At 66.4% G+C, this 26,148-nt stretch overlaps 1 protein-coding gene across 1 annotated transcript in view; it reads left to right on the forward strand.

The window, feature by feature from the left end:
- Positions 1–26,148, forward strand: part of ITPR1 (inositol 1,4,5-trisphosphate receptor type 1) — a 156,728-nt gene that overhangs the window by 98,528 nt on the left and 32,052 nt on the right. Inside the window, exons 40-51 of the mRNA XM_055134213.1 lie at positions 1,948–1,980; positions 7,225–7,260; positions 8,040–8,087; positions 11,720–11,852; positions 12,672–12,862; positions 20,193–20,373; positions 20,958–21,211; positions 21,872–22,072; positions 22,179–22,289; positions 23,307–23,402; positions 25,226–25,348; positions 25,420–25,524. Of these exons, the coding sequence (XP_054990188.1) occupies positions 1,948–1,980; positions 7,225–7,260; positions 8,040–8,087; positions 11,720–11,852; positions 12,672–12,862; positions 20,193–20,373; positions 20,958–21,211; positions 21,872–22,072; positions 22,179–22,289; positions 23,307–23,402; positions 25,226–25,348; positions 25,420–25,524 (1,512 nt within the window). The remainder of the gene's footprint in view (positions 1–1,947; positions 1,981–7,224; positions 7,261–8,039; positions 8,088–11,719; positions 11,853–12,671; positions 12,863–20,192; positions 20,374–20,957; positions 21,212–21,871; positions 22,073–22,178; positions 22,290–23,306; positions 23,403–25,225; positions 25,349–25,419; positions 25,525–26,148) is intronic.

The following is a 26,148-nucleotide window of genomic DNA, read 5'->3' on the forward strand; positions in this document are numbered from 1 at the left end:
CCTCCCCTCCTGCAGCCTGTGGCACTGACCCCTCAGGAAGGGGACGATCCCGCAGCTGGAGTGACGGGATAGCGAGGAGGGTGCCTGCCTGGCACACACAGACCCAGGTTCCCTCTCCGGCCCCCCATCTGGCTCTCCGAGCACCCCCAGGAGTGATTCCTGAGCATCGCTGGGTGTGGCCTGAAAAACCAAATCAGACCGACACAAAACCCGGGACGGGGACAGTACTGTGCACGTTTGGGAAGCACCGGCCCAGCCCTCTTGGGAGGGGCCGGAGCTGAGTCCCTTCCGTGCCAGCACCAGAACCTCATCTGCTGTCCATGGCCGGCCAGACCCGAGACACGCGGCAGCCCGGCCTCAGGTGGGGCCCCAGAGCCCCCGTCCAGGGGCAGTGAGGACCCGGCCCAGTGTGTCTGTCTCCCTGGCCAGTTCCCGCTAGTGCTCACCGCAGGGACACACCCAGGAAATAGCCCTGCCCGCCCCCACCAGAGTCCGACACCCCACCCAGAGCCTCGTCCCTCTCACACTGGGCTCAGCTGCGGCCTCCTGGGGCCCCGAGCTCCAGGGCTGCTCTCACGGGAGCCTCTGTGAGCCGCAGTCTCCAGAACAGCCTTCCTGGCGTTGTCACGCAGGTCTCCCTTTCCACAACCCCTGTGGTTGGAAGGAGCTGTGACGCGAGCAGGACCCAAGTGCCCAGGTAGGGCCCGACCAGTGCCCTGGCCAGCAGGTGGCCTCTGGGCCGCTGGAGCTGCCAGCCACACTCAGAAGCTCCTGTGTGTCGGCGCAGGCACAGAGAGGTTCGAACACAGGCCTGGAGCCACACAGCATCCTGCGGGGGCATTGAGTCCCACCGACTCTTGGCCTTGTGGTGGTAGGGGGGCCCGCCCGAGGTCCAGGCAACCCAGAACTCTTCTGGACTCAGCTTCCTGCTCTGCTCTGGCCTCCCCACTCCTGCACTGTCCTCGAGTGAAAGGGTCCGGACCACAGAGAGTGGCCTGGCTGGACCCCGGTCCTGAGAAGTGCCCACCCCCAGCCAGCAGGATGCGGGGAGGCAGGCGGGGGGTCACGGAGACGGCCGGATCTCGAGGCAGAAGTGCCGGGACCAGCCTCGGTCGTGGGGATCAGAGAGCTGAAGGTGTAGCCACGGCGAGTGACCCCCAAACAGGCTGGTGTGTCCTTATCGGCTGCTTTCTGCCCTGCACCCCCAGGCCCAGACCCTCGAAGGAACCTTCCGGCCTGTCTCCAGGCGGGGGTCAGCGGCAGGGCGGGGCTGCTCTCTGGCCTGGGGTTGCCCAAGTCTCGCCCTGGGTCACCCAGCTGCCGTGACTGGGTCTCTGCAGAAAGCTGGGGGTGGGGGAGCCCAGAGGCGGGACAGTGAAGGGAGACCATACCGTGAGCAGCTGACAGCGGCTTCCGGAGAACAGGGCAGGGGCGGGCGCTCTGTACAGGCCCAGCTGGGCCTCAGCTGGCCGCCCCGGGCCCTCCACTGCCAGGGTCCCGTCTGCGGACGGTCCGGGCGTTAGAGGCAGCGGGCAGTGCCCCTTCTCCTGCTCACCTCGTCATCCTGCTGGTCTTTTTCTCGAACGTGAGGCTGGTAGCCCGTTCCTGTTCCTCCTCTCGCCCGAGTGGGCTAGGGGCATGGGGGGGCGGCCTGTTGCCGTCACACCGCGGGCTGAGGGACACAGAGAGTGAGCCTCGGAGCCCCCGTGACTGCGAACGTGCCGTGAGCTCCGGGCGGGGCTTCCTGCCTGCTCCGCACGGCCCCCTCCAGCCTCCAGGGGAGAAGCCAGGCGCAGCCCGGCCGAGGGTCACCCGGGCTGACACCTGCCTTGGGATGGGAGTGTGGCCGCAGGCACGTCCCGGCAGTCCCCCGCCCCCAGTGGGGAGCTTCCTCCGGCCGGATCGCGTGCCCTCCTGCGCTAACGCTGCCTCTCTCCTCTCTTGCAGCTCGTCTCCATTGAGGAGTCGGATAATGCCGAGGTTCTCTGTCCTCTCTCTCTCCTCCCTGTGCTTGTACTAGTCCCGTGCTGCCTGCCCCCGCCCCCACCCCCCGTCTCTGCGTGTCCCATGCAGGGGTGCGTGCGTGTGCGTCTGTGCACGTGTGCCCCAGGCAGGAGGCCGTCCTACGTGCCTGTGTCTGCGTCTCCCGTGTCCCTTCGATCGAGCGTTGCCCTTTGTCCTTGGGGAGCCGGGAGCAGAGAGAAAGGGCGTCTGAGGCGCGATAAGGCACAATCTGCGTCTGGGATCTCGGCAGGTCTGTGGGCTGCTGTCGGGAGCTGGGGAGCCGCGTGACCCTGCAGCTGCCTCGTGCCGGGTCCCCCCGGGCGGGGAAGCCGGACTAGGAGCCCAGAGAGTGGGTCCCCGCCAGGCGGGCTCTGCCAGCGCTGCCAAGACTTCCCCGAGCAGCCCGGGCTGGCGGTGCCCCAGGGCCAGGGGGCTTCTGTTTGGCTGTTTGCCTTCTGTTTCCTGGGTGCTGCTGCTCCAAGCCGGGGCTGCTGAGTCACCCCCCAGCCCTCCCCGCAGCGTGGTTCCTGGGACCCCAGCCGCTGCTCCAGCCCCTGAACAAGGACCCTGGAGACCGTCTAGTGGGGGCATTTGTTGGGGTCTTGGGGGATTGGTTTTTTTTATTCATTTAGTGTTTGCAGCCCTGGTTTGTCCTGGTTTTAGGGCAACTGTGCCTGCGGGGGGGGAGCGCGGGGGGAGAATCTCGTGTCTGTCGTCACGGGGCACTGGGGCAGCCGGGCCCTGGGGGAGTGTTTCTGGCTTGTCTAAACCCTTCTCATGGCCTGTGTGCGCAGCTTCACGTTCTCTCCCGGGCCACCTGGAGGCCGGCCTTGGGGCTGAGAGAGCCGTGGTTAGGGCTGGTGGCCGCTCTGCCCCCGCCTCCCAGCAGGCAGGGGCCTCAGCCTCTGGCCTCCCCCGAGCGCCTCTCCCTGGGGGCTCGGGTGCCCTGGCTCCATGAGTGCCCCTCAGTTGCCAGGCTGTGCCGGCACCCGTGCGATGGGGGGCTTGTGAGGGACCCTGAGTCCTGGGAGCAGGCTCGGGGCAGGCCAGCGGGCAGCTCAGCCGCAGGAGCAGGTGTTTGTGTCCACCTGGGGGCCCGGCCCTCGGGCCCTGCTCTGCACAGGGTGGCCCTTGCGTGTCCCTGCCAGGCCCGGGCAGTGCGGGGGCCGCACTGGGGGCTCAGGCTCCACGAGCCCCATGAAGGTCTTGTTGCCCGCCTGGGCAGTGCCTATGTTGCCCAGTGCCCGCTGCTGCTGTACCAAGAGCCCTGCTGCGGGGCGACCCCGACACTTGTGAGGAAGAACTGTGGCACCGGGGCCGGAACTAGGCCCCCGGGAGGCCCTGCTGAGGTGCCTCCCGCCCACCATGCGCCCACAGAGACAGGCTCTTGTTCCGGGGGCCAGAAGCTGCCCACGGGTGCCCTCCCTGCCCAGAGCAGCATGTGATAAGCCGTGACTGCTACACCTGGGCCCGTGGGCAGAGGGGGTCAGGAGAAGACGTGCACCTGTGAGGAGCCCCCGACTCCAGCCGCCCTTCAGGCTCATCCCTGGGTCCGAGTTGCCTGGGTATCAGCACAGTGGGGCAGGGGGCTGCGGGCCCCAGGGGAAGACGCTGGCCCGAGTGGATGGTCACCTGACCACCCCCCACATGAGCCATGCAGCCCTCGGGTTCCCCCCAGGTGGGGGTCTGGGAGCTGCAGACTCCGCAGCTACTGCGGGCTGTAGAGCACCTCAGCGTCCTGCAGGGGGCAGCATTCCAACAACACGCAGCGCAGCTGGGACTGCAGACGGGACAGCCAGGCTCTGGCTCATGGCCTTGTGCTGCTAGGAGAGAACCTTGAACCAGTGAGCCATGGGGAGGGGGTCCTGGTGCAGCCCCATCCCCCCGAGCAGCGCCCACTGGCCTGACAGTCGTGGGCGGGGCCGCTGGTCCTGGTGCAGCCCCCAGCGGCCGCTGTCACAGTCCGGGAAGGGCCAGGACAACTTGCTGTGCCCATAGCTCAGCCCTGACCTCGACCCTCACTGTCAGTGGCCCGCGAGGCCCCCCACGTGTCACAGCTCCTGCACGGGGTCCGGGCGGCCACAGCCTGCGGGGGCCCAGGCCTTGGAGGGAGCACGGCTGCCTGGCGAAGTTCTGTGGGAAACAGCAGCGAGCCAGCAGGAATACTGCATTTCCCCTCCCGGGCGTTCTCAGGACACCCAGCCCAGGGAGGGGCGCCCTTGTCTGCGGCGCGGGCCGGCTGGGCTGGGCGGCCGCCAGCATGCAGCCGTGCTTACATAAGCGCTGCTTTTTCCTGGAATCCGGCACTGCTGCTGCGTGACCTTCACCAGTAATTGCCAATAAGTGCCACGACTGTTCAGTGTCAGACCCCGTGTCCGAGTGCCGCAGCCGGAAGCCCTTCCCAGAAGCTGGAGGATCCAGGCTGCCGCCACCTCGCTGAGTCCCGCACGGAGCATCCCGGAGCTCCTCCCCCCGGGGCTGCAGGCTCAGCCCTTCCTCGGTGTCTGAGGCTGGCGCCGCTCAGTGCCCAGAGCACAAGGAGCCGAGTCTGAGCTGGGCACTGTTGTGTTTGGGGGTCCCATCTGGGGGGTCTGCACAGTGCAGGGGAGGTGGAGACCCAGTGCCTGCGTATGTTTGTGACTCAGTTTCACTCTGGCGCTGGGGCAGGGGAAGAATCGGGCGTCCGGGGGCCATCAGGGGACCAGTGTCAAAGGTGGAACCTGCGGGAGGGTTTACGTGGCCCGGCTTGGGGCTGGCCTGAAGCCTGTGGAAACACGAGCACGTGCGCACATGCATATATGTGCTCGAGACATGCATGTATGTGCTCATGGAGATGTGCCTGCTCATGGACATGTGTGCATGTGCTCATGGAGACGTGTGTGTGCTCATGGAGACACATGTATGTGCTCATGGAGACGTGTGTGCATGTGCTCATGGAAACGTGTGTTTGTGCTCTTGGAGACATGTGTCCATCCTGGGAAGACTGGTATCCCTTATGGCAGTGACCGAGTAAGTCCTAGTGGGTGGCTCAAGAGCCCTGGACACATGTCTTGCGTGTGTGGGCCTTCGAGTGACCCCCAGCACTACCCTGCTATTGTCCAGCACCTCTGGGGGTGACCTCAGAGGCGGCTCAGGCTCCCCCAGAAGCTCCACGTTGTCAGGCCGTGGCACAGAACTGTCCTGGCCCGCTTGGCCGGGCGTGACCAGGTGCGGCCCACCAGGACTGGCAAGGTGTGACCCCTGTCCAGTTTGGCCCCAGCTGCAGGCGAGGTCAAGTCTCCTGCATCCCTGCAGGTGCGCCGGTGCCCAGCTGACCCACGCAGCAGGGGCCCTGTCCGGGAAGGACACCGGCGAGTCTGGCTCTCAAAGTTCCGCTTTGCGTTTCTGCTCTGAGAAGTGGGATTCTCCCGTGACGCTGTGTTTTGCTGATCGCGCCCCAGAGCTCCAGAAAGACTCCGGCCTTGGGGAAGGCCTGGGAGACCAGGCTCAGCACCAGGCAGCTGCCGTGTCCCGCACAGATCTGCAGCCGTGGACGGGAGGGGGCAGAGGCCAGATCCTCGGGAGCCGGGACGCCTCGCCCGTTCCCGTGCACCCCTGGGACAGGCTCTTGTGCCCGACTCTCTTGTGGGGCGTGAGGCTGGCCATGTGTCGCAGGGACTGCTCTGAGCCCTCACGACCACCTCCCTGTGGGCCCGTGCAGTCCTCAGAATAGTGACTTGCCACCGTCAGCCCCTCCGACCTTCGAGGGAAGGGTGTGGACCCTCTTGGGGGCAGTGGACAGTGCTGGGAAAGGTCTCCGGCTGGATTTGCGTGAGTGGTTTTCCCCGCCTGATGCTGTGCTGGCTGGCGGGCTGTTCTGTGGAAACGTGGCTGCCAGGCGCCGTCCGTGGCTACTGGACGCTGGGGGCCAAGAAATACAACAGTCGGGTGCTGTGGACTGAGAAATACGGCACTGCGGATCGAGGGACGTGGCCGCTGGGCCGTACACACAGGACTTGCTAGGGGGTTAGTGGGAAGGGTCCCCCCCCCCCCAGGGACCAGCTCGGGAGGCCCCAAGGGCCTGTGACGGTTTCAGGGCTGCTCGGCCAGTGCCGGGGTCTCTGGGGGTGCAGAGTGCTTGGTGATCCTGCCAGACCGTGTCCAGCCATGTAAACTGATGCCTGTGGCGTCCAGGGAAGACTGTCTCTCCAGCACTTGTGCAAACTGCCAGCGGCAGGTGTGGGGGGACCCAGTGCCATAGGATTGTGGAGAGACCTGAGTCCCCGACCCGGGGCCATGAAGTAGCAGCCGTCCCCGCGACCGTCGCCCACTCAGACGTCTCAGAATTGGAATCAGACGCCGAGTCCCCTGCCCGTGCTGTGCCTGAGCTCCACTGGGGCCTCAGTGCCTTTGACACTCCTTCTGTCCAACCCCGGCCAGCACAGAGGACAGCGGGACAGGCCGGGTCCTCAGAGGGTCCCTCCGCGTCTGCGTGGCCGTGCGCGCACACAGGCTGACTTGGGCCTGGTGTCCCGTTGGGTTTTGCACCAGGAACTGTTGGCAGAAATGTCAGCGCAACCTCCAGCGAAAGGCTGGGGCAGCCGTGTGAGGAGCTGATGGGCCTGCCCAGGCCTCGTGCCGCCGCTCAGGGCTGGGGGGCGATGTCCCCCTGCTGAGACCCGCGTCCTGGCCTCTCGGTGCCCATGTCAGGCTGTTATCTCCCTCCAGCTGCTGGGAAAGGAAGAAATGGCTGAGACTGCTGGACACGGCCTCTGCCTCCCGCAGCCACCCCGAGCCTCCCTGGCAATGCGGGGAGAGAGCGCAGGGCACAGGCGGGGCCTCGCCCGTGGCCATCTGCACTGTGAACCTGCTGCCCACTGTGGTCAGAGGGGACGGCCAGGTGGGGAGTGACGGCCGCCTCCCTCACTGCCCCGTGGACATACTCAGGCCCGGGAGCACTGGTGCCAGAGGCTATTTCCCTGCGCCCCTTCGTGGCCGCCCTCTCTGCCCCGGCACTGGCCACCCACACACGCCGACTCGTGGGTTCGCGTCTGTTGTCCTCGGAAGGCAGGTGCTGGGCTGAGCGCGTCCACCCTGCCGGGCTCCCAGGCCAGGAGCAAGACTCCGCTCCCCTTGTGCTCACATGTGCTCCCCTGTGTCCCGTCCTGTGTGTGGGTCGATGCCTCTCTGTGCCCCGGTCCAGCTGCGGGACTAACCTTGCTACCTTTCACTTCTACTCAGCTGCCGCCAGCTCCGGACGCGGAGAACCCCACTGAGGTGTGTGCCGCGGGCGGCCTCGGGGCCTGTCCACGGGCGGCGTGTCCAGGCCGATCATCGGTCCCGCGTGTGGGGGCAGGGGCAGCGTGGCGCCTTCCCGGTCTCGGTGTTTGTCTCTGCAGGGTGCCTGGGATGGCCCCCCAGCCTGCCCTGTCCCCAGCATCCCTCCGGAGAGGGCACGAGGCATGTCTCAGAGCACTTCCCCGTGAGCTCGTCGCCCTGTCCTGAGGAGACGCACAGGGACGCCCGTAGGGTCTGGGGGAAGCTGCCGTGTCGCCAGCCCTGCCCGGGCTCCGCCTCTCGGTCACGAGATGCCCTCCGGGGAGGCGGCGGGACTGCACCGAGCTCGCCTGGGGCTCCGGGTCGGGGGTGTGGCATGTGGCTCGCCCCTGTCCTCGGCTCTGGCCAGAGGCTGTGCACGGGGGGCAGGAGGGGCTGCACGCTGCATGCGTGCACGGGGTGTGCACGGGGCGCTGGTGCATGCAGCGTGCACGGCCAGGTCCCGCCAGCCTCGTGCCAGAGCACCGTGTCCGGGTGCCCAGAGCGCCGTGACCTTCGCAGCACCCAGCAGTGGCCCAGGTGCCGGCACCTGCTTGTCCTGAACGGTGTGGGGTGGGGGGCCGGTGAGACCCGGCGTCCCCGGAGCGCCGCTGTCGGGGTCCGTGGGCAGCCTGCGCCCAGGCCGCCCCTCCCTGCGTGGGTCCGCCCTGTTCTCTGTGTGACTGACGTCGTGTGTCCCGAGTGTCGGACTGTAACTGGCCTTTCTGCATGCTTAGCAGGAGCTTGAGTCGAGCCCGCCGCTGAGGCAGCTGGAAGACCATAAAAGGGTACGTAGCGCCCGCACCCCTCCACCCTCTGTGGGCCCAGGCTCCTCCGGCTGGGGCTGGGGCCGGGCCCCTCCGTGGGCACAGCCCCCCGGAGCCACGAGGGTGCCCCGCTGCTCTGAGTCATCCCCGCCCTGCCCCCTCCTTCTCCCTTCCTGTGTAGAAGCTGCTCAGGTGCTTGCTCGGGGTGGGGGAGGGTTGCGGTGCCGGCCCCGGCCTGGAGCCTCGCCGGGAGCCTGGGTCGCCACAGCCCCGGCCTGCACGTAGCTGCCCCGTGCCTCTCACATCCCCGGGCATGTACTCACATTGCGGGGGCCCTGGGGTGGGCGCCGCGTCCCTGGGGCAAGGAGGCGGGCATGACTGCGCTTCTGGGAGGCCACCCTGTGGACTCTTCTGCCCAAGGGCAGCTGTTCCCAGCAGCCCCGCCCCCAGGCGAGCCTGCTGTGCCGCTTTGGGGACGGCCAGTGGCCCTGAGGCTGGTGGCCACACTCTGCCGTTGATGGGCTCTAAGGCATCACCTCTGATGCAGGCTGGTGTACCCCACCTCACAGATGGAGAAACTGAGGCTCAGGCATGGGGCAGCCGGTATACTGGAGCACTGAGGCCTGAGATCTTGGGCTTCTGCTTACACCCCCCAGCCCTGCCTGGCCTTGCCGGCTCCAGAACCTTCCCTGTCTCTGACTCCCGGAAAGTGGGTTTCACTGTCCCCCTGCAGTGTGGACCTGGCACTGTTGTGGCTGGCCCTGGGAGTCATTCCCAGCGCTAGACAGCGGCTCCCGGCCTCAGGCCCAGGTCGTGGCACGTGGTGAACACAGCCACGCACTGAGCTCTGGAAATAAAAACGCCGGTCGTGTGGGGAGTAGGTCCTTCCCACTTCCTGTGCCTCGGTTTCTCCTATGGGAGGGGTAGGCTTCACCCCTGGGCCAGCGTCCTGCTGCTGTCGTCAGTGTTCCAGGCTCGTGGCCGGGTCAGGGTCCCGCTCTCCTGAAGCGCTTGGCTGCTGGGGGCAGGACCGAGAGCCCTGGGGGTCTGTCTCAGTGTGGCTGGCGCCCGCCCACGGCCCCGGTGTCTGTTGGCTCACCGACAGGAGTGAAGCCACTCCAGGGTGCCTGGGACGAGCCCCGGGGGGCTTCACGCAAAGCGCTTCCTGTCACCGCGCTTGCTCCCCAGAGGCAGACGGGGATCTGCCGCCTGCCGGCAGGGAAGGGGCTGGAAGGAAAGCAGCATTCCAGGAGGGTGGCCGGCTGGCCCCAGCCCTGCCAGTCACCTGCAGCCTCTTCCCTTCACCCACCCTGGCCCCCGCCGCTGGCTCTGTCCCCCCGCCGGGGATGAGGGTGCTTCCCTGCAGCCAGCAGCAGCGTCCCTGCACCCCGCGACGGTGCTGTGGACCTGTCCCCTGGCCCTCCCCCAGACCCACGGTCAGGAAGGAGCCAGTCTCTGCTTCCGAAGGAACCAGGAAAACCCACGTGCTGTTTCTCTCCCTCACGGTTTAAACGTCTGAGTGTGTGCTTGTGTGTGTCTGTGTCTCCAAGTCCGTGTGTCTGTCTGTGCGTATGTGTCTGAGTCTGTGTGTGGACATGTGCCTGTGTGTCTCTGTGTCTGTACATGCGTATACCTGTGTCTGCATGTCTGTGCGTCTATATGCCTGTGTGGACGTTTATGTACACGTGTGTCTGCTTATCTGAGTGTCTGTGTGAATCTTTATGCATGTGTCTGATTGTGTGTCTGACTGTGGTGTCTGTGTACATACGTGTACCTGGCCGTGTGTGCGCGTGCACGCAGCACACAGGTGGGGTGCATGCGTGCTGGAACCCGCTGGCGCGAGGGTGAGGCCGAGGGTTGCCGGCTGCCTTCCATAATTAGCAGCTTCCTGGGCTTCTCTTTGGGGAATGTTCTGGTGGAAGCATCGTTACCATGGTAACTGCTTGGGTTTCTCTGCCCAAGGGGAGACGGGATATAGTCCCCGTGGGCCTGAGTTTGGTGCCTGTCCACAGGCTGTGTGGCTGTGTTCTCATTCTCGGGTGTCACCTCTCACCCCCCACCACCCGGAGGCCAAGGGCCGTGACCTCCTCTGCATGTCTGAGGATGTCCGGCGGCCCAGAGGCGCGTGCAGTGCTCCTGGCGGACACTCACCCAGCATGCACTGACCGGCCCGGGCACGCGGGGACAGCAGCGCAGCACTCAGAGCAGCGAGGCTGTGCCCTGGGTGCCAGGCCTGGTCCTGCTGCTGGCCGCTCAGAGGGAGGCCGAGGGCCGTGGACACGGGGAAGACGCCTCCGTCGCCCCTGCCCTGCGGCTGAAGCTCCCCGAGTGCCCCCAGGAGGCCGCGTTTCTCCCGGGGCCGGGCTTTCCCGCACTGTGCCCGGCGGGAGAGCGATTCTGGGGCGCTGCCGCCCCGGCCCAGCCACGTCCCACCTCTGAGCCGCGCGAGACGGTCTCGCAGAAACCAGTTTATTCCGAAGTGCCTGTGAGTGTGACAGGTGTGGCAGCGCCCTGTCCCGGAAGGTGGCGGGTTCCCGTGGTCCAGGAAGGAAGTTAGTGTCGTGGGTGGGCAGAAGGTGAACGGGGTGAGGGTGGACGGAGGACAAGGCTTGCCAGCCTCCTGGTGGCCAGGCAGGGGGGTCCCCCGGGGCCCCTGCTCTGATGCGGGGCTCAGAACCTCTCCCTGTCCTTCCCATGCCCTGGCCCCTCCCCCGGCTCTCAGGGACCCCCCCCCCCCGCCCGCTGTGAGGCTCCAGGTCTATTCTGGTGCTCCTCACCGGCTCACGCGGGGCCCCCACCAGACTCACGTCTTTATTTCAGACGCCTGCTTCTCCCCACACCTCTGCCCTGCCAGACTTCTCGCTCTCCGGCCGTGGGCGCCCCAGACCTTGGGCTCCGGGGAGGTGGGGTGGAACGTGGGGGGCCCCGGCAGCCATCGGCACGAGCTCGGCATGTTAGAGGTGGTCTCAGTGCACCCCCACGGCAGCCAGAAAACAAATCCTTCAGTCAAGCTGGAGGGAAAGGTTCTGGTGTCCACGGGGCTCTTTTGCAAGGACTCCGGGACAGAAGCCTTGGCGCTGGCCACCTGCGACCCAGGCCCTGACCCTCCCTCCCTCTCGGCATCTCTTCAGGGCGACACCCACGTGCCCGTCGCCCGCCACAGCTGGGCAACCTCCTCTCTGCGTCGCTCTCTCCACTCTGCCTGTCCTTCGGCATCAGCCCGTTCTCAGCTCAGTGGGGCTTTGAGCAACTTCACTCTGAAATCTGAATATTTTCTTAGGACCCTGGGCAGAGCGTTTCCTGTGGCTCTGGGGAGGCAGGACACGGTTTCTAAGTGGGCTTGAATTGGCCTCTCAAGTGTGCCGGTCACTTTGGGTTGGTTTTGGTTCTGCCAGATCCAGCGTCCCCTCAGCCGGGCCGCTGAGAGACAGACACCTGTGACTATTTCATCTTTGCACAACGGGCTGGTTTTTGCTGGGGTTTTTTTGTTTGTTTGTTTTTAACCCTCTGGTTTCCTGAGAAAATATTGAAGAATTGGACTTCAGAGTACCCATGGCTTTCCTGAATGATCTGAGCGGTCCCCACCTGGGCCCCCCACGTGTGTCTGCGAGCCCCGTCGCTCCAGACCCTGATCGTGTTCTCCTGCCGCCCAGGGGGAGGCGCTCAGGCAGATCCTGGTGAACCGTTACTACGGGAACATCCGGCCCTCGGGGAGGAGAGAGAGCCTGACCAGCTTTGCCAATGGCCCGTTGTCCCCTGGAGGGCCCAGCAAGCCCGCGGGAGGAGGTAGGTCACAGGCGCCCCCTGGCACGTGGGCCCCGCCGGGCCGCAGGCAGCAGTGATGTTGGTTGGCCTGGGGAGGCCGGTGCTGGAGCAGCTCTGGGGCGGGGCACTGGGTCTGTCCCCACTTCGTGCACTGTGGCGGCCACTCAGGGACTCGACCCTCTGTCCTGCTGTGGCTTCACAAGTCCACGGCACTGGGCGTGGACCCGGGTGGGGGTGGGGAATGGTGTCTGCAGATGGGGGTGGACTCCCCCCATATCTTCCTTGTCCCGTAGACATAAACGTGTCAGGGGGCCAAGGACAGAGGCGGGCTGGGCAGTTGTGGTTTTCTGCCGCCCAGGAGCTGTGGGTTCCACCTGTCCCGCAGCTGTAAGACTGAGCAGGCCCATCCTGGATCCTAGGACCAGGCCAAAGGGGCCACTTAGGGGGATGGTGTCAGGGTCCACGTCCCCAGCCCTGACCCTCAGGGCCCGGCACCAAGCCGATGCGGCCAGTGGCCAGGTCAGCATTGGTTGGGCCGGAACCATGTGGACGGGGCTGGGGCGGGTACTGAGGAGGCCAGAGGACAGGATGTGCCGGGCTTTCTCGGACACTCGTGCGGCATCCGTGCTGGACTCAGTGGCCGCCTGGCCCCTGTGTCCTGGGGACACTCTGGGCATCCTTGTTCTTCCCTGCCCACCACACCCTCCACTGGTGCCGCCGTCTCTGCTGCGTGCCACGAGGGTCACCAGGGCCAGCCCTGCTGGAGGAGGGCCCAGTGCCTCCCTCGGGGGTCTACCCCGCGGCCCTCCAGGCTCTCACCATCCCCGCGTCTCCTCCTAGGGGGAGGCTCCGGCTCGAGCTCGGTGAGCCGTGGCGAGATGAGCCTGGCCGAGGTACAGTGTCACCTGGACAAGGAGGGCGCCTCCAACCTCGTCATCGACCTCATCATGAACGCGGCCAGCGACCGCGTGTTTCACGAGAGCATCCTGCTGGCCATCGCCCTGCTGGAGGGGGGCAACACCACCATCCAGGTAGGGGCCCGGGGACCCACCCCCAGCCTGCACGGCGCGGTGAGGACCAGCTGAGGGCAGGGAGGGGCCCTTCGACACGGGGTGACTGAGGAGCTGGCGCAGACGGGGACTCTCGGGTTCTTTGCCAAGGACCTGGGTCGTCCTGGGGAGCGTAGGGGCGGCCAGCGGAGTGCGGGCAGGACAGGAGCCCGCGAGTCCCATGGGCCTGACTGCGTGTGTCGCTGACCAGCCTGCGGGGGCAGTGGCCCTTCCGTGTCCCCCCTTCCCTGCTGGCGCCCAGAGCACTGGTCCACTGGGAGTCTGGGGACCGTGGGGGACCCCAGCGTGCTCACCCCCTCCCACCCTGGTGCCTGTGTGAGCCAAGCCGCGTGGCCGTGGGCGTGTGCCTTGGCAAAGACACTGCAGGCCCCTCTTGGCCTCTGCCCTGCAAGAGTGCCGGGCCGAGGACAGTGCCGGCGGGGCCGAGGCCCCTGGAGCCTGCAGGCCTGCGACGCCCTCCTGCTCTGCCCCGGAGAGGAGACGGTGTCTGGAGGGGCCTGGGCTTCTCTCTCCCTTTCCAGCCAAGGAGGACGCTGGAACCCGGGGTGCCCCGTCTCCTCCCCGACTCTCTAGAACTCCGAGGGCCTGAGAGATGGCAGGAACTCGCCCCGAGAGGGGACACGGTGCTCGTAGGGGCCGAGGCCTTGGGGCATGGGGCTGTGCTGCCCCGAGGTCCCCGCGCCGTCCTGGGTCCCCGAGCCCTGAGGTGGTCCCGGCATGCGTTGGGCTCAGCTGCTGCTCTTGCTCCCGCGGTCCTGGCAGACACCAGGGCCCCCCCGGGCCGAGTGAGGCGGTGGGGGTGGGGCTGATTCAGGCTTCTCCGTCTAGCGCCGGGGCTCCGGGAGTCGCTCGTGCTCACTTGGGACAGCCGGGGGCTCCATGGGGGCATCCGAGGGAAAGGGGAGCCCCAGTGTCCTCCGAAATTGCGCCCCTGTGAGCAGCAGCTGCTGCCCTGGGCCGGCAGGACGAGCCGGCGTGTCCACCCGACCTTCCCCTCTGGGCGGCAGAGAAAACGCCCACTGGTGCTGGAGAGCCGGGGACACGGCTCTGCCACGTCCGTGGGAGGCACTTGGGACTCCCAGTCAGGACAGCAGCCTGCCGGGCTCCCCGACTGTCTCAGCCCACCCCGTCTGCGCCCCCATGGGGATTCAGGGTCTGTGTCCCCTGCCACCCTGCCAGCCTCCCAGGGCTGACGGCCCCTCCCACCCGGCCCTCGGTCTCTCCCCGCGCCCCTCCTGGCTGCTCCCACGCTGCCCGCGTGGCTGAGGCGTCTGGCCAGGAGGGGCCTTTCCGGAGAGAGCGAGCTGCGGCGCTGACATGCCCGGAGCCCGCGGACACACCCGAGCCTCCGTCACGTACGCAGCTGGGCCGGGAACGCCAGGGCTGCCAGGCGGCCGCTGAAGCCTGCCCGCTCCTGGCGCGTCACCTCGGCCGTCCCCCGGTTCTGGAAGGCCCGTGGGGCGTGCCGGGGTGGGGTACAGGCCGCCTGGGCCCCAGCCCCCTCAGAGCAGCGGGGGCCTGTGCTGGCCGGCGGCCGGGCGGAAGGGCAGCCCCGGGGGAGCCAGCGGTTACGGAAGCGGGTGTCGCCCCTGGCGCGGTCGGCGGGTGACTCAGCCTGTGTCTGCCTGGCCAGCGGAGCGCCCCACACGGGCTGCCTGCGCTGGACACAGAGTGGGCTGTCCTCGGCTCTTGGCTCCGGCCCAGCTGAGTCCAGCTCCCACGAGGCCCCGGGGTGGATCCTGGTGGGCCTCAGTCCCCACCCCCCCAAAGGTGGTCCCTGTAATGAAACCTGCCACACGTCCTTATGTTCCCTCACCGGCAAAGGCCAGTGTGCCGGACTGGAAGAGACCTGAGGTCAGAGGTCAGGAAGGGGCCAGAGGGGTTGTCAGGGCCCCTTGGGACAGCCCGGACACCCCCCTCATTGGCCAAGTTCCGCCCCTGTTCGCCGCTGCCCCCAGGGTCGGCCCTAGGGGACCCGGCTTCGGGCATCATCCCTCTCGCCCGGCTCAGTGTCCCCACAGGAGGGGCGCCAGGCCGGGGCCTCTGGGGTCTGGACACCCTACAGACCACCAGCCTGCAGCTGGGGGTGCAGGGGAAGGACAGACCCTGGTCTCTGTCCAGGGGCCCTCTGCCCCCGCCCCCCAGGGCCGAGGGTCGTCCCTCTGCCCCCGTGATCTCAGTGGGCCTTTGCCACACCCATGGCCTTCGTGACAGGGTTACTTGTTCTGGAAGCTTCTCTGGGGCCTCAGACTCGGGGTCCGTTCCCGTGGGGCGGCTCAGTGATCAAGGCTGACTGGGGAGCCCAGGGCACCCTACTCCCAGAGCCGGGGGCCCACCCGAGCCGCAGGGAATAGCAGCCTCCCGTCTCGGAGAATGTTCTACTGAGCAGAGCCACGGCCCGTGCTCGGCCTCCAGGCAGCCGGCAGGAGGGTGTGTGGGAGCTGGGCTGGGCTGCAGGGTCACAGCGACGGTCACAGCGCGTCCCATGTGTTCCCAGCCCCCGCCATGCCCCCACAGGGCCTAGTCCCAGTGGGGAGGGCCTGCTCCCTGGCTGTCTGTCTCAGCTGAGCCAGCCTGGGCGTGTGTGCGCGTGCTCATGCGGTGTGCATGTGTGGTGTGTATGTGGTGTATGTTTGTGTGTACGTGTGTGTGCATGTGTGTGGTGTGTGTGTGCAAGTGCGCATGTATAGTATGTATAGTATGTATGTATGGTGTGTGTTGTGTGTATGTGTGTGTGAGTATGTGTGGTGTGTGTGGTGGCATATGTGTGTGATATGCATGTGTGTGGTGTGTGTGTTGTGTGTGCATGTTTGGGGGTTGTGTGCATGTGTGTTGTGTGTGGTATTTGCATCTTTGTCCATGTGGGTGGTGTGTGGTATATGTGCATGTGTATGGTGTGCATGTGTGTGGTGTGTATGTGTGTGTGGTATGTGTGCATGCATGTTTGTAGTATGCATGTGTGTGGTGTGCATGTGTGCGGTATGCGTGTGTGTGGTGTATGTGTTGTGTGTATATGGTGTGCATACATGTGTATGTAGTATGCATGTGTGTGGTGTATGTGAGTTGTGCATGTATGGATGTGTGTGGTGTGTATGTTGTGTGCGTGTGTGTGGTGTGTGCATGTGTGTGTGTGGTATGCATGTGGGGGGGTGGTATGCATGTGTGTGCATGTGCTGTGTGTGCCCTCCGGGGTGGGAGGGCAAGGTCGCGCCTCCTGTCCCTCTGTGCCCCTTGTTGTCCTGGGGTCGCCTGTGCTCCATGCTGCTGGGCGGCTGCCAGGCACAGGGGAAACTGGGCCCTGAAGCGGGGGCTGGCTTGGCTGAGACCCCGTCTATCCCGCCAACAGCTCCCTGCACCCAGCCAGGCAGCCCGAAGCGGCCCCAGAAGTCGGGTTATCGGGCGCCTTTAGCGCGAGGCCGTGGCCAGTGCCCAGTGCCCTCGGCCTTTCCCCGGGCGTCCGTGCCGGGCGCTCGCTGTGGTTCAGGCCGGGGCAGGCCGGTGGGCCCCCTGCGGACGGAGCTCGCAACCCCCCGACAGTTCCCGGTTCGTGCGCTGGAGCTGGGCGCCTTCTTCTATTTACAAGAGGAAGTACCCGTTTAATTTTATTTTCACACCCGGAGCCGAGTGTTAAGGGAACATGGTGTGTCGCCTCCCGCGCGCGTCAGCTGTGGCGGAGGCCGTGTATTGTCACATTCGGCGTCCCGGCTCTATTTCCACATTGGCCACCTGGCGGCACGCACGCCAGGCCTGGCTGCCCGCGACCCTGGGTCCTCCGGGCCGTCTCCTCAGGGTCCCAAGGGCGCGGGTGTGGCCGCCGGATCTGCTGAGGGGACACCCCACGGCCCCACAGCAGGAACGGCCCGTGCGCAGCCTGGCTCAGGCGGGGGCGCCTGAAGTGCTTCGGGGGTCTACGCTGTGGGGACAGTGTGAGGGGACATACGATGGGCTGTACTGAGGGGACAGTGTGACAGGGCTGAGCTCCTTGCAGACACTGTCTAAGCTGTGGGACAAGGACAGGCCAGGTCCACTCTGTCCGGGGAAGCTGCCCCGGGACTCCGAGCAGCGTCCGGGACGCAGAAGGGGCTGGAGCAGAGGGTGGCGTGTGGGGGCATCTCAGCTGGCAGCTCCCGCCTGGCCCTGTCTGTCCCTTGGGAGCGTCATCGCTGGAGCCCTGGGGGACAGTTCCCCGGGGCCCGCCTCCTCCCCGGCACAGGCCACCCCCTCGAGTGTCCAGTTGACCCCCGGGCCCTGGCTGTCCCCTAGGCGTCCAGCTGCACCCTGGGCTGGGCTGTGTCTCCCCGGGAAGGAGCCGCCCTGTGGCCAGGGAGCTTCCGGTGCCCCGGGAGGGTCCCGGCGGGCGGGCAGCAGGGCGGGCGGGGGGAGGTGCGCGAGGAATGAGGTCGGCGCGTTATGTAACGGCTATTTATAGGCCGCGCACTCGCACAGAGGCAGCTAACGAGCCGCTCTGCTCACCTTCCCGCTGCTCGGCCGCACTGGCGGCGAGTGCGTCAGCAGGGGCTGTGCTGCAGTGGGCGGCTGCAGGGGACGCGTTGTCATGGCGCCCGCAGCTCCCCGGGCCCTCCCCGCCCTCCCCCTCCCTCTTTCCCTCTCCCCTCCCTTCCCTGCCCCCCCCCCTCTCTCTCTCTCTCTCTCTCGCTCTCTCTCTCGTCTGTAAACTTCCTTGTTTCTCACACCCACTCGGGATTCTTGGAGCTGTCACCGGAAACAGACGCACGCCCCCTCCCAGAGCGCCTTGCCGTGGGCTCAGGACATGACAAGTGTCCCCTAGGGTGCCACCCCCACCTCCTCCCCAGCACTCTGGGCCCCAGGGGGCCTGCCTGGACTGAGGCAGCTTCCTCCTGGGCGCAGGGGCCCCCTCCTAGGTTTCCGTCCACGTCTGGCACCTCCCCCCACCCAGCCCCCACCCCCAGAGCCTGAGTACGGGGTCCCGGCTGGACACGTGCTGTGGGAGCGGTGGCTGGGGAGCCCCTTGTTCAGGCTCCTGCTGGGACGGAGGGTGGGAGGGGCCGGGGAGGGAGGTCAGAGAGAGAGAGAGAGAGAGAGAGGAAGGGGTCCCGCCGAGTGAGCCCAGGTCACGCCCCCATGCCTCCTGCTGCACACAGGCCTCCGTTGCACACAGCCCCTGTACACACAGGCCCGTGTACACAGCCCCCCCACGCACACAGTCCCCTTGCACACAGCTCTCTGTGCACACAGCCCCCCACGCACACAGCCCCCAGGCACAGAACCCCTCGCTGCACACAGCCCGTCGTGCACACAACCCCCCATACACACAGTCCCCCGTGCACACAGCCTCCGTGTACACACAGTCCCCTGTGCACACAGCCCCCTGCCACACACAGCCCCCCTGCCACACACAGCCCCCCTGCCTCACATGGCCCCCCTGCCACACACAGCCCCCCTGCCTCACATGGCCCCCCTGCCATACACAGCCCCCGTGCACACAGCCCCTGCATACAGCTCCTCTGCGCACAGCCCCCCATCTCTGCAGTGCAAACACCCCCCCAGAACCTGGTCCCCGACGTGATTGTCCCTGAGGATCGTGGGGCTTCCCCCGGGCCCCTTCCCAAGCTGCTGAGGTGGCAGAGCCCCTGTAGCCCTGAGAAACCCCTGCAGTGCCCCTGCCCTGCGCTGAGCAGCTCCCGGGGTCTCTGGGCTTCCCGCCGTCTCCAGGCTCCCCTGAAGGCCCCAGTTCCCAGGAGTGGGCAGAGGTGCCCTCCCGGCCCCTCGTCAGGCCCTTCCTTCAGGATGGCCCGTGTCATGTGGGTGCCTCGGGGGTGCCAGGCTAAGCTGGGGATCGGGACTCGTCAGCTCTGTGCTGTGAGCCTCCGACTCCAACCAAGAGGGCCACTTCCGGGATGGGAACAGTGGGGATGGGATTGTCCCTGCCCACGGCCAAAGTCCCCAGACCAGCGGCCCCCAGTCCTGGGCCTGCCCCGAGCCCTCCATAGTGCACCGACTTCCGGCTCGTCCGGTGCCTTTGTGCCAGTTCTTTTGCCTCAGGGACTGACCCCTGCAACTGTCCTCACGTCCCAATGTTTCATTGTGGGATCGTCTGGGTCTGTCCACCTGACAGAGCCGGGGCACCAAGTACCCTGGGTGGACAGCTGTGGGGTCCCCTGCCCCTGGTCACGCCCTGAGCGGTATCGTTGAGCCCATCGCATCCCCCTTTCCATTCTAAGGAGCCTCCATCTATCTCCATGGCAGCTGCCCGCTCCCTCACCGTAGCCTTGCCCACACTCGTTACCATCTAGGCCGTGAGGTGGCCTCACGTGTGTTTGATCAGCGTGTAGCACACACAGCTGTGGGTTGGCCCTGGGGGAGGGTCACGTCTGTGGAGCTGTGGTATGAGTGGTGGTGGGCTCTGTCATGAGTGGAGGGATGATGGATGATGATGGATGATGATGGATGATGATGGATGGATGGTGGATGGATGATGTATGGATGAGGATGATGGATGGATGATGGATGGATAGGTGAATGGGTGATGGAAACTGGATAAATGATGGGTGGGCGGGTAGGGGTATGTGTGTGTGTGTGTGTGTGTGTGTGTGTGTGTGGATGAATAGGTGCTCGGACAGTGGGAAGGAGGGAAGGAGAGTAGAAGGGAGCATATGTAGATGGGTGGAAGGAAGACGAGTGAGGAGGTGGAAGGACTCGGGGGTGAGGAGTGGGTTGGGGATGAATGGAGTAGCCTGGCGATGAAATCATTAGAAAGTAGAAGGAAAGGAGCATGGACTTGAACTCGGTCAAGTGCAGTTCTTAAGGCCTTGGGTGAGACTCCCTGCCTTGGGGAAGGGGTGGGGGGGAGAGGGTGCGGAGAGCCCCTGAGGCAAAGGGCAGCAGCAGCCGGTGTCCCTGAGACTGCTGAGTGAGCACGGGGCAGCGAGAGTGGAGAGATGGTGTGTCCGGAGTGTCCAGGCACCAGGGCTCCGCCCAGGCCAGTGTCCCCCACAGGAGCCACGCGGGAGAAGCTGGCGCCTTGCCGGGCGCTCCGTCTGCTCCTGCATTTTCGTGCAAATAGCTCACGGGCATGGCATGTGTGTGGGGGGTCAGGGTGGGGGGTGCCCAGCCATGGTGTGTTCACACATCGGCAGCCACGGGGAGCTGCCCGCCACGCCAGCCGCTCCCCTCCTCGTCAGCCCCGGACGCCGCGTGGACGGTCTTGGTGCTCTGCCGGCACGTGCAGGGGTGACACTGTCCAGGCACACCCCGGGGGTGCCTCGATGGGCGTCCATGAGCCGGGGCCCACAGGCCACTCTCCCCTCAGCACTCCTTCTTCTGCCGCCTCACGGAAGACAAGAAGTCGGAGAAGTTCTTCAAGGTTTTCTACGACCGCATGAAAGTGGCCCAGCAGGAGATCAAGGCCACGGTGACCGTGAACACCAGCGACCTGGGCAATAAGAAGAAGGATGAGGAGGCGGACAGGGACGCCCCCTCGCGCAAGAAGGGTGAGCGCCCGCACCCGCCCAGACCCGCCCCTACCCACCCGACACACCCCTACCCTGCCAGATACTCCCTGTATCCCACCCAGACACACCCGTGCCTGGCCCACACTCACCCCACACAACACGTCCTGTCCCCCAGCCAGACACACCCATGCCCCACCACAACACGCCCCGTACCGCGTGAGACACCTCATTCCTGCCATGATACTCTCCGTGCCCAGCCAGGCACACCCCATATTCCCACCATGGCACTCCCCGTGCCCCGCCATGACTCACCCCTGCTGCACCACAGCCCGCCCCCCGTACTCCTCCATGACATTCCCTGATCCCCATGCAGATAGGGTGGGGGCTTCCTCAGGGCGTGGGGGGGCGTGTGGGAGCCCGTGCCCCTCCCCCGCTCTGCTGGGTCTCGGCCCCCTTCCCGTTTGGCTTTGCTGGGGGCCAGTCCCAGTGGTGACGGGGGACCACGCAGGCCGGCATGGGCTCGCTGTGCCTCCGTTCAGCATGGACCCCACGTGGCCGTGAGGCTGGTGGGTGGGGGCGGGGGGAGCTCCGTCCCCGGCCGTGACCGCGCCGTCCGCCCGCAGCCAAGGAGCCGTCCCCGCAGATCACGGAGGAGGCGCGCGAGCAGCTGCTGGAGGCGTCGGCCGCCACCAGGAAGGCCCTGAGCACCTTCCGCCGGGAGGCGGACCCCGAGGACCACTACCCGGCGTCCGAGGGCACGCAGGCCACCGCGGACAAGACCAAGGACGAGCTGGAGATGAGCGCCGTGGTCACCGTCATGCAGCCCATCCTGCGCTTCCTGCAGCTGCTCTGCGAGAACCACAACCGCGACCTGCAGGTGCGCCGGCCCCCGGCCCCCCGCAGCCTGTTGTTGCCCCTCACAGCCCCCCACGGCCCCACCTGTCTCTGGCCCACCAGAGCCTCCCCTCCCTCCTGCCCCTCGGGGGTGGCCCTTTGCTTCCCCTTGGCCCCCTCGCTCCACGCGTCTGGGGGCGCTGGGCCTGGGCAGGGTGACTGCAGCCACCCAGAGCCCCCGTGACTGACGCAGACCCGCCCCCCTGGCTCCCTGGGCAGGATGACCGCGGGGTCACTGGGCTGCTGGCTGCTGGACTCGTGCCCGGTCAGGAGTCCCCAAGCCCCCACCCCAAGGTGACAGGGCCACTGCCCGGGCCCCTCCCGGGGCTGACCTGGTGCTGAGGTCACCTGTCCAGCAGGGCAGGAGCTGAATGGAGGCACCTCCCTCTCTGCCCCACCCCTCCCTCTCTGCCCCACCCCCTCCCTCTCTGCCCCCACCCCCTCCCTCTCTCTGCCCCCACCCCCTACCTCTCTGCCCCCACCCCCTCCCTCTCTGCCCTCTCTCCCTCTCTGCCCCCACCCCCTCCCTCTCTGCCCCACCCCATCTCTCTCTGCCCCCACCCCATCCCTCTCTCTGCCCCCACCCCCTCCCTCTCTGCCCCCACCCCATCCCTCTCTGCCCCCACTCCTTCCCCCGCCGCAGAACTTCCTGCGCTGCCAGAACAACAAGACCAACTACAACCTGGTGTGCGAGACGCTGCAGTTCCTGGACTGCATCTGTGGGAGCACGACGGGCGGCCTGGGGCTGCTGGGGCTCTACATCAACGAGAAGAACGTGGCGCTCATCAACCAGACGCTGGAGAGCCTCACCGAGTACTGCCAGGGGCCCTGCCACGAGAACCAGGTGGGCCGCGGGCTCTCAGCGCGGGGGCAGGGCCCGCGGGGGCTGTAGGGGCGAGGGGGGGCGGGCAGCGCTCACCCAGCCCGCGCGCTCATTCCTGTTCCCCCAGAACTGCATCGCCACACACGAGTCCAACGGCATCGACATCATCACGGCGCTCATCCTCAACGACATCAACCCGCTGGGCAAGAAGCGGATGGACCTGGTGCTGGAGCTCAAGGCACGGCAAGGCGGCGGGCGGCCGTGGGGACGCGGGCACGACGGCCCGGCACGCTCAGTCCGGTGCACATGGCCTTCCCGCGTGGCCTCCCTGCAGGGCCGGCTGCGGGCTGGGGGCTGACCCCTTCCTAGGCCTGCGGGGGCTCCCCAGACCCGAGAACCCCTCCTGAGCTGCGAGGCCACGTGTGCATGTCCCTGCTCACCCAGGGCCCCTGATGCGGCAGCCCCGTATTGTTGGGAAACACCTGGACCTTGGGGGTTCGGGGGGCTCCAGGGGGCTGGGGGCAGTGGCGGGGCCTGGGCATTAGGCCAGTTCTCATGAGCCGGAGGCGTGGGGGCCGGGTGGGTGGGTGAGTGTTGGGGTACGTGTGACCCTCAAAGGCAGCTGAGTTCAGGGCCAAGCCTGGAAGCCAGAGACCAGGCTCCCCACAGGCCCCTTCGTGCCAGGCTCTGTCTGGTGGTGGTCCGCGTGGCTCCTGTCTGTTCTCTGGTGACCTCCGAGGCGTCCTGTCACCCTGCTACCTCCGGGGTGTCTTGTTCAGTCTGAGCCATGCCCATCAGCCTGACTCGTCCAGCTCTGTGCCCAGTCCTGTGTCCAGGCAGCGAGCCTGAGCTGGCCCAGGGAGATGGCAACAGCGAGTCCCTCTGGGGGCAGCGTGGCCTCTTCTGCCACAGGGCCGTGGGCCCCTGGGTACTGAACGCCCCTCCCCCTATCTCTCAGCAGCGGGCTCGTGGGTGCTGGACCCCCTGGGGGCCTGAGAGTGGGTCATTATGTGACCTCCTGACACCAGGATCAAATCTCCGATCTCCACTGGTGCCAGCCCGAGAAGCAGGGGGCACCATGCCCACCAGGGTTCTGTGGGCACGATTCCAGAATGGGGCAGTGTGTGCCAGGCACGGGCAGGGGTCCAGCCGCGGTGCTCAGGGGTCTAGGGTGTGCCTGCTCCCAGCACCCCCTTGGGAGCAGGTCTGTCTCGGGGGCCCTGGTCCACGCCCTCCTCCCTGTCTGCCCCACCAGAACAACGCGTCCAAGCTGCTCCTGGCCATCATGGAGAGCCGGCACGACAGCGAGAACGCTGAGCGCATCCTCTACAACATGCGGCCCAAGGAGCTGGTGAGTGCCGGGCCGCTCCCCGCGGACGCCCAGTACCCCACGCATGTCCCCCTCCCACGGACGGCCCCCTCCTGTCTCCTCCTGCCTCGCCCCTGCTTCCCCGTCCGAGTGGGGGCCAGGCCTGCTGAAGGCTCGTGGCATTGCGGGACGTCAAAGCATTGCTGGGCACAGGGTTCCCGTGTGCTCAGCACCCACGTCCACTCAGATGCCCCCCACGCTGCTCCTGGGTGCCGGCTGCTGCTCTTTGTCCCTCTAGAGGAAGCCCCACTGTGTGTTCCGGGAGCGGTTGGCCGTGCAGAGGTGCCTTGAGGCCGCCCAGTGGACCCAGTCTCTGCTGGGGCTTTCTTCCAGCCACCAGACGGCCCAGCGGGCCTGAGGGAGGGCGCCAGCCTTTGCGCCAGTGTGGCCGCACGCCAGGCCGGCTCAGGGCCGTGGGTCCGATTTGGAAGTCAGGCGCTGGCAGCTTGATCCTGGAGGCCCAGTGGGCTCGGCTGCACCTGGATGCCAGCAGGAGTGTCCACAGCCCGGTCACCCCCGTTCTCAGAGGGCGTCGTCACTGTGTCATAGGGAAGGTCCCAGGCTCTCTGCTTCCCAGAGCCGCCGAGCAGCTTCTCTGTTCAGAACACGCACATGTGTCTGGGCATGTGTGAGGACATGTGTGCATATGCATGCGGGTATGAGTGTGTGGATGTGGGCTGTGCGCAGGTGCACGTGTGTGCTGTTGTGAGTACATGGATGTGAGCTGTGTACAGGTGCATGTGTGTGCTGTGTGAGTACATGGATGTGGGCTGTGCACAGGTGCATGTGTGTGCTAGTGTGTTAGGTGCAGACTACATGTGTGTTTGTGTCTGCTGGTGAGAGTGCTGTATGTATGAATACACATGTGGCCACATGCATATGCTTATGTGTTTGCAGCCATAAGTACATGTATGTGTTGATATAAACACGTGTGTTTGGCCACGAATAAACATGGGTATACGATGGGTACGTGTGTGAGCTGTAGGCATGTGTGCATGCATGTGTGCCGGCATGGGTCTGTGTGGGTGCGCATGTTGTGCAGGCTTGCATGAATGTGTGTAAAATCCTGAGCATGTATGTGTGCAGGCTGCATGTTAGCGTGTATGTTATACATGTGCACCTGCACTTGCGTGTGAGTGTGTGAAAGTATAACATACTCTGGCCCCCACATCTGAGGGGTCTGTGTGGCTCAGACCAGACTCCTGAGGGGGACTGACTCTCATGCCTGGGGACAGGCCGGCCTGCGGGGACAGTGTAACTGGCCGTCGATGTGTGGCCTCGGGGTGACCCAGGGAGGCGGCTCCGAGTCGCCAGAGAGGACAGTGAGCCTGTGGCACAACGCTGCTCACGAGTCCCTGAATCCTGCTGCCGGACAGGGCTGGGGACTGCCCGCTGTGCCCCAGCCTTGTCCGTGTGGCCAGCGTGGTCTCTGGCCCCACTGTCTCACACGGGGTGTCCTAGGGCCCAGTGCTTTCCTTCATTGCTGGTTCTTTGTGGGGGTGTTTGGCCACACCCGACGGTGCTCAGGGCCGACTCCGGGCTCTACTCAGGAGTCACTCCTGGTGGGCTTGGGACCACATGGGGTGCCGGCACTGAACCTGGGTCAGCCGTGTGCAAGGCCGGCGCTGCCCACTGTGCTCTCTCTCTGGCCCCCACGGGGCTTCTGCTTTCCCGAGAAGAGGCTGCCACCCAGACCCGGCCTGGGTCTTCCCGCAGGCACTCAGGCCATGGGGCGGGAGTGGTTCATGGCCGCTGTCCTGAGGGTCCCTGAGACGCTCCACTCCCCGCTGTCCCCGCCGCCGCAGGTGGAGGTGATCAAGAAGGCGTACATGCAGGGTGAGGTGGAGTTCGAGGACGGGGAGAACGGCGAGGACGGGGCGGCCTCCCCGCGGAACGTGGGCCACAACATCTACATCCTGGCCCACCAGGTATGGGTGCGGGGAGGGACGGGCGGGGCCGTGGCCGGGCGGGCGGAGGCTGCAGACGCGCGTCCTTGCAGCTGGCGCGCCACAACAAGGAGCTGCAGAGCATGCTGAAGCCCGGCGGGCAGGCGGATGGGGACGAGGCCCTGCAGTTCTACGCCAAGCACACGGCACAGATTGAGGTGAGCCCCCTGCGCCCTGGCGTGGGTCCGGAGGGAGGGCGGGGGCTGCGGGTCGGGGGCACAGAGGCAGGAGCTCCGGCTGCCCCCGGACTGGGCCAGATGCCCCCCCAGAGTCTCTGCGCTGGGTCTCCCGGGCCCTCCGGGCACCTTCCGCAGGTGCCTCAGCTCCGCCGACCCGGGGCCTGAGTTGGGCTGAGCGTGTCTCAGGCCTATGTGTAGGGACACTCCTCCCTGCACAGTGCTCCCAAGACTGCCTCATGAGCCCCGGAAGTTTCCAGAACCTGCTCCAGCCAGATTGGGGGTGTTGGCGGGAGGCGGTGGGCGTGGGGGGGCCTCTCATGCCCCAGAGTTCCTTCTACCATGGGGAATGAGGGTCGGGGGGACAGGTGCAGACTTGGGGTCACAGTCTCGGGAACTGCCTCCGGGTGACTCGCACTCTGTGTGTGAGCAGCCCCACGGATGCCCCTCGGGCAAAGGATGTCAGCCCCCGGGGAGACGCCGAGAGTCATGGGCTGCCTGGGGGCGCAGGCTCACAGGGGGTGTGGGGACATGATGGGTCTCGGGCGGGGGTGCCCTGGTGTCCCGGGCACTGTGACGGTTGGTGCTGCAGTGGCCGGAGGGTGG

The sequence above is a fragment of the Sorex araneus genome, chromosome 4, assembly GCF_027595985.1.
Source record: "Sorex araneus isolate mSorAra2 chromosome 4, mSorAra2.pri, whole genome shotgun sequence".
NCBI classification, from domain to species: Eukaryota; Metazoa; Chordata; class Mammalia; order Eulipotyphla; family Soricidae; genus Sorex; species Sorex araneus.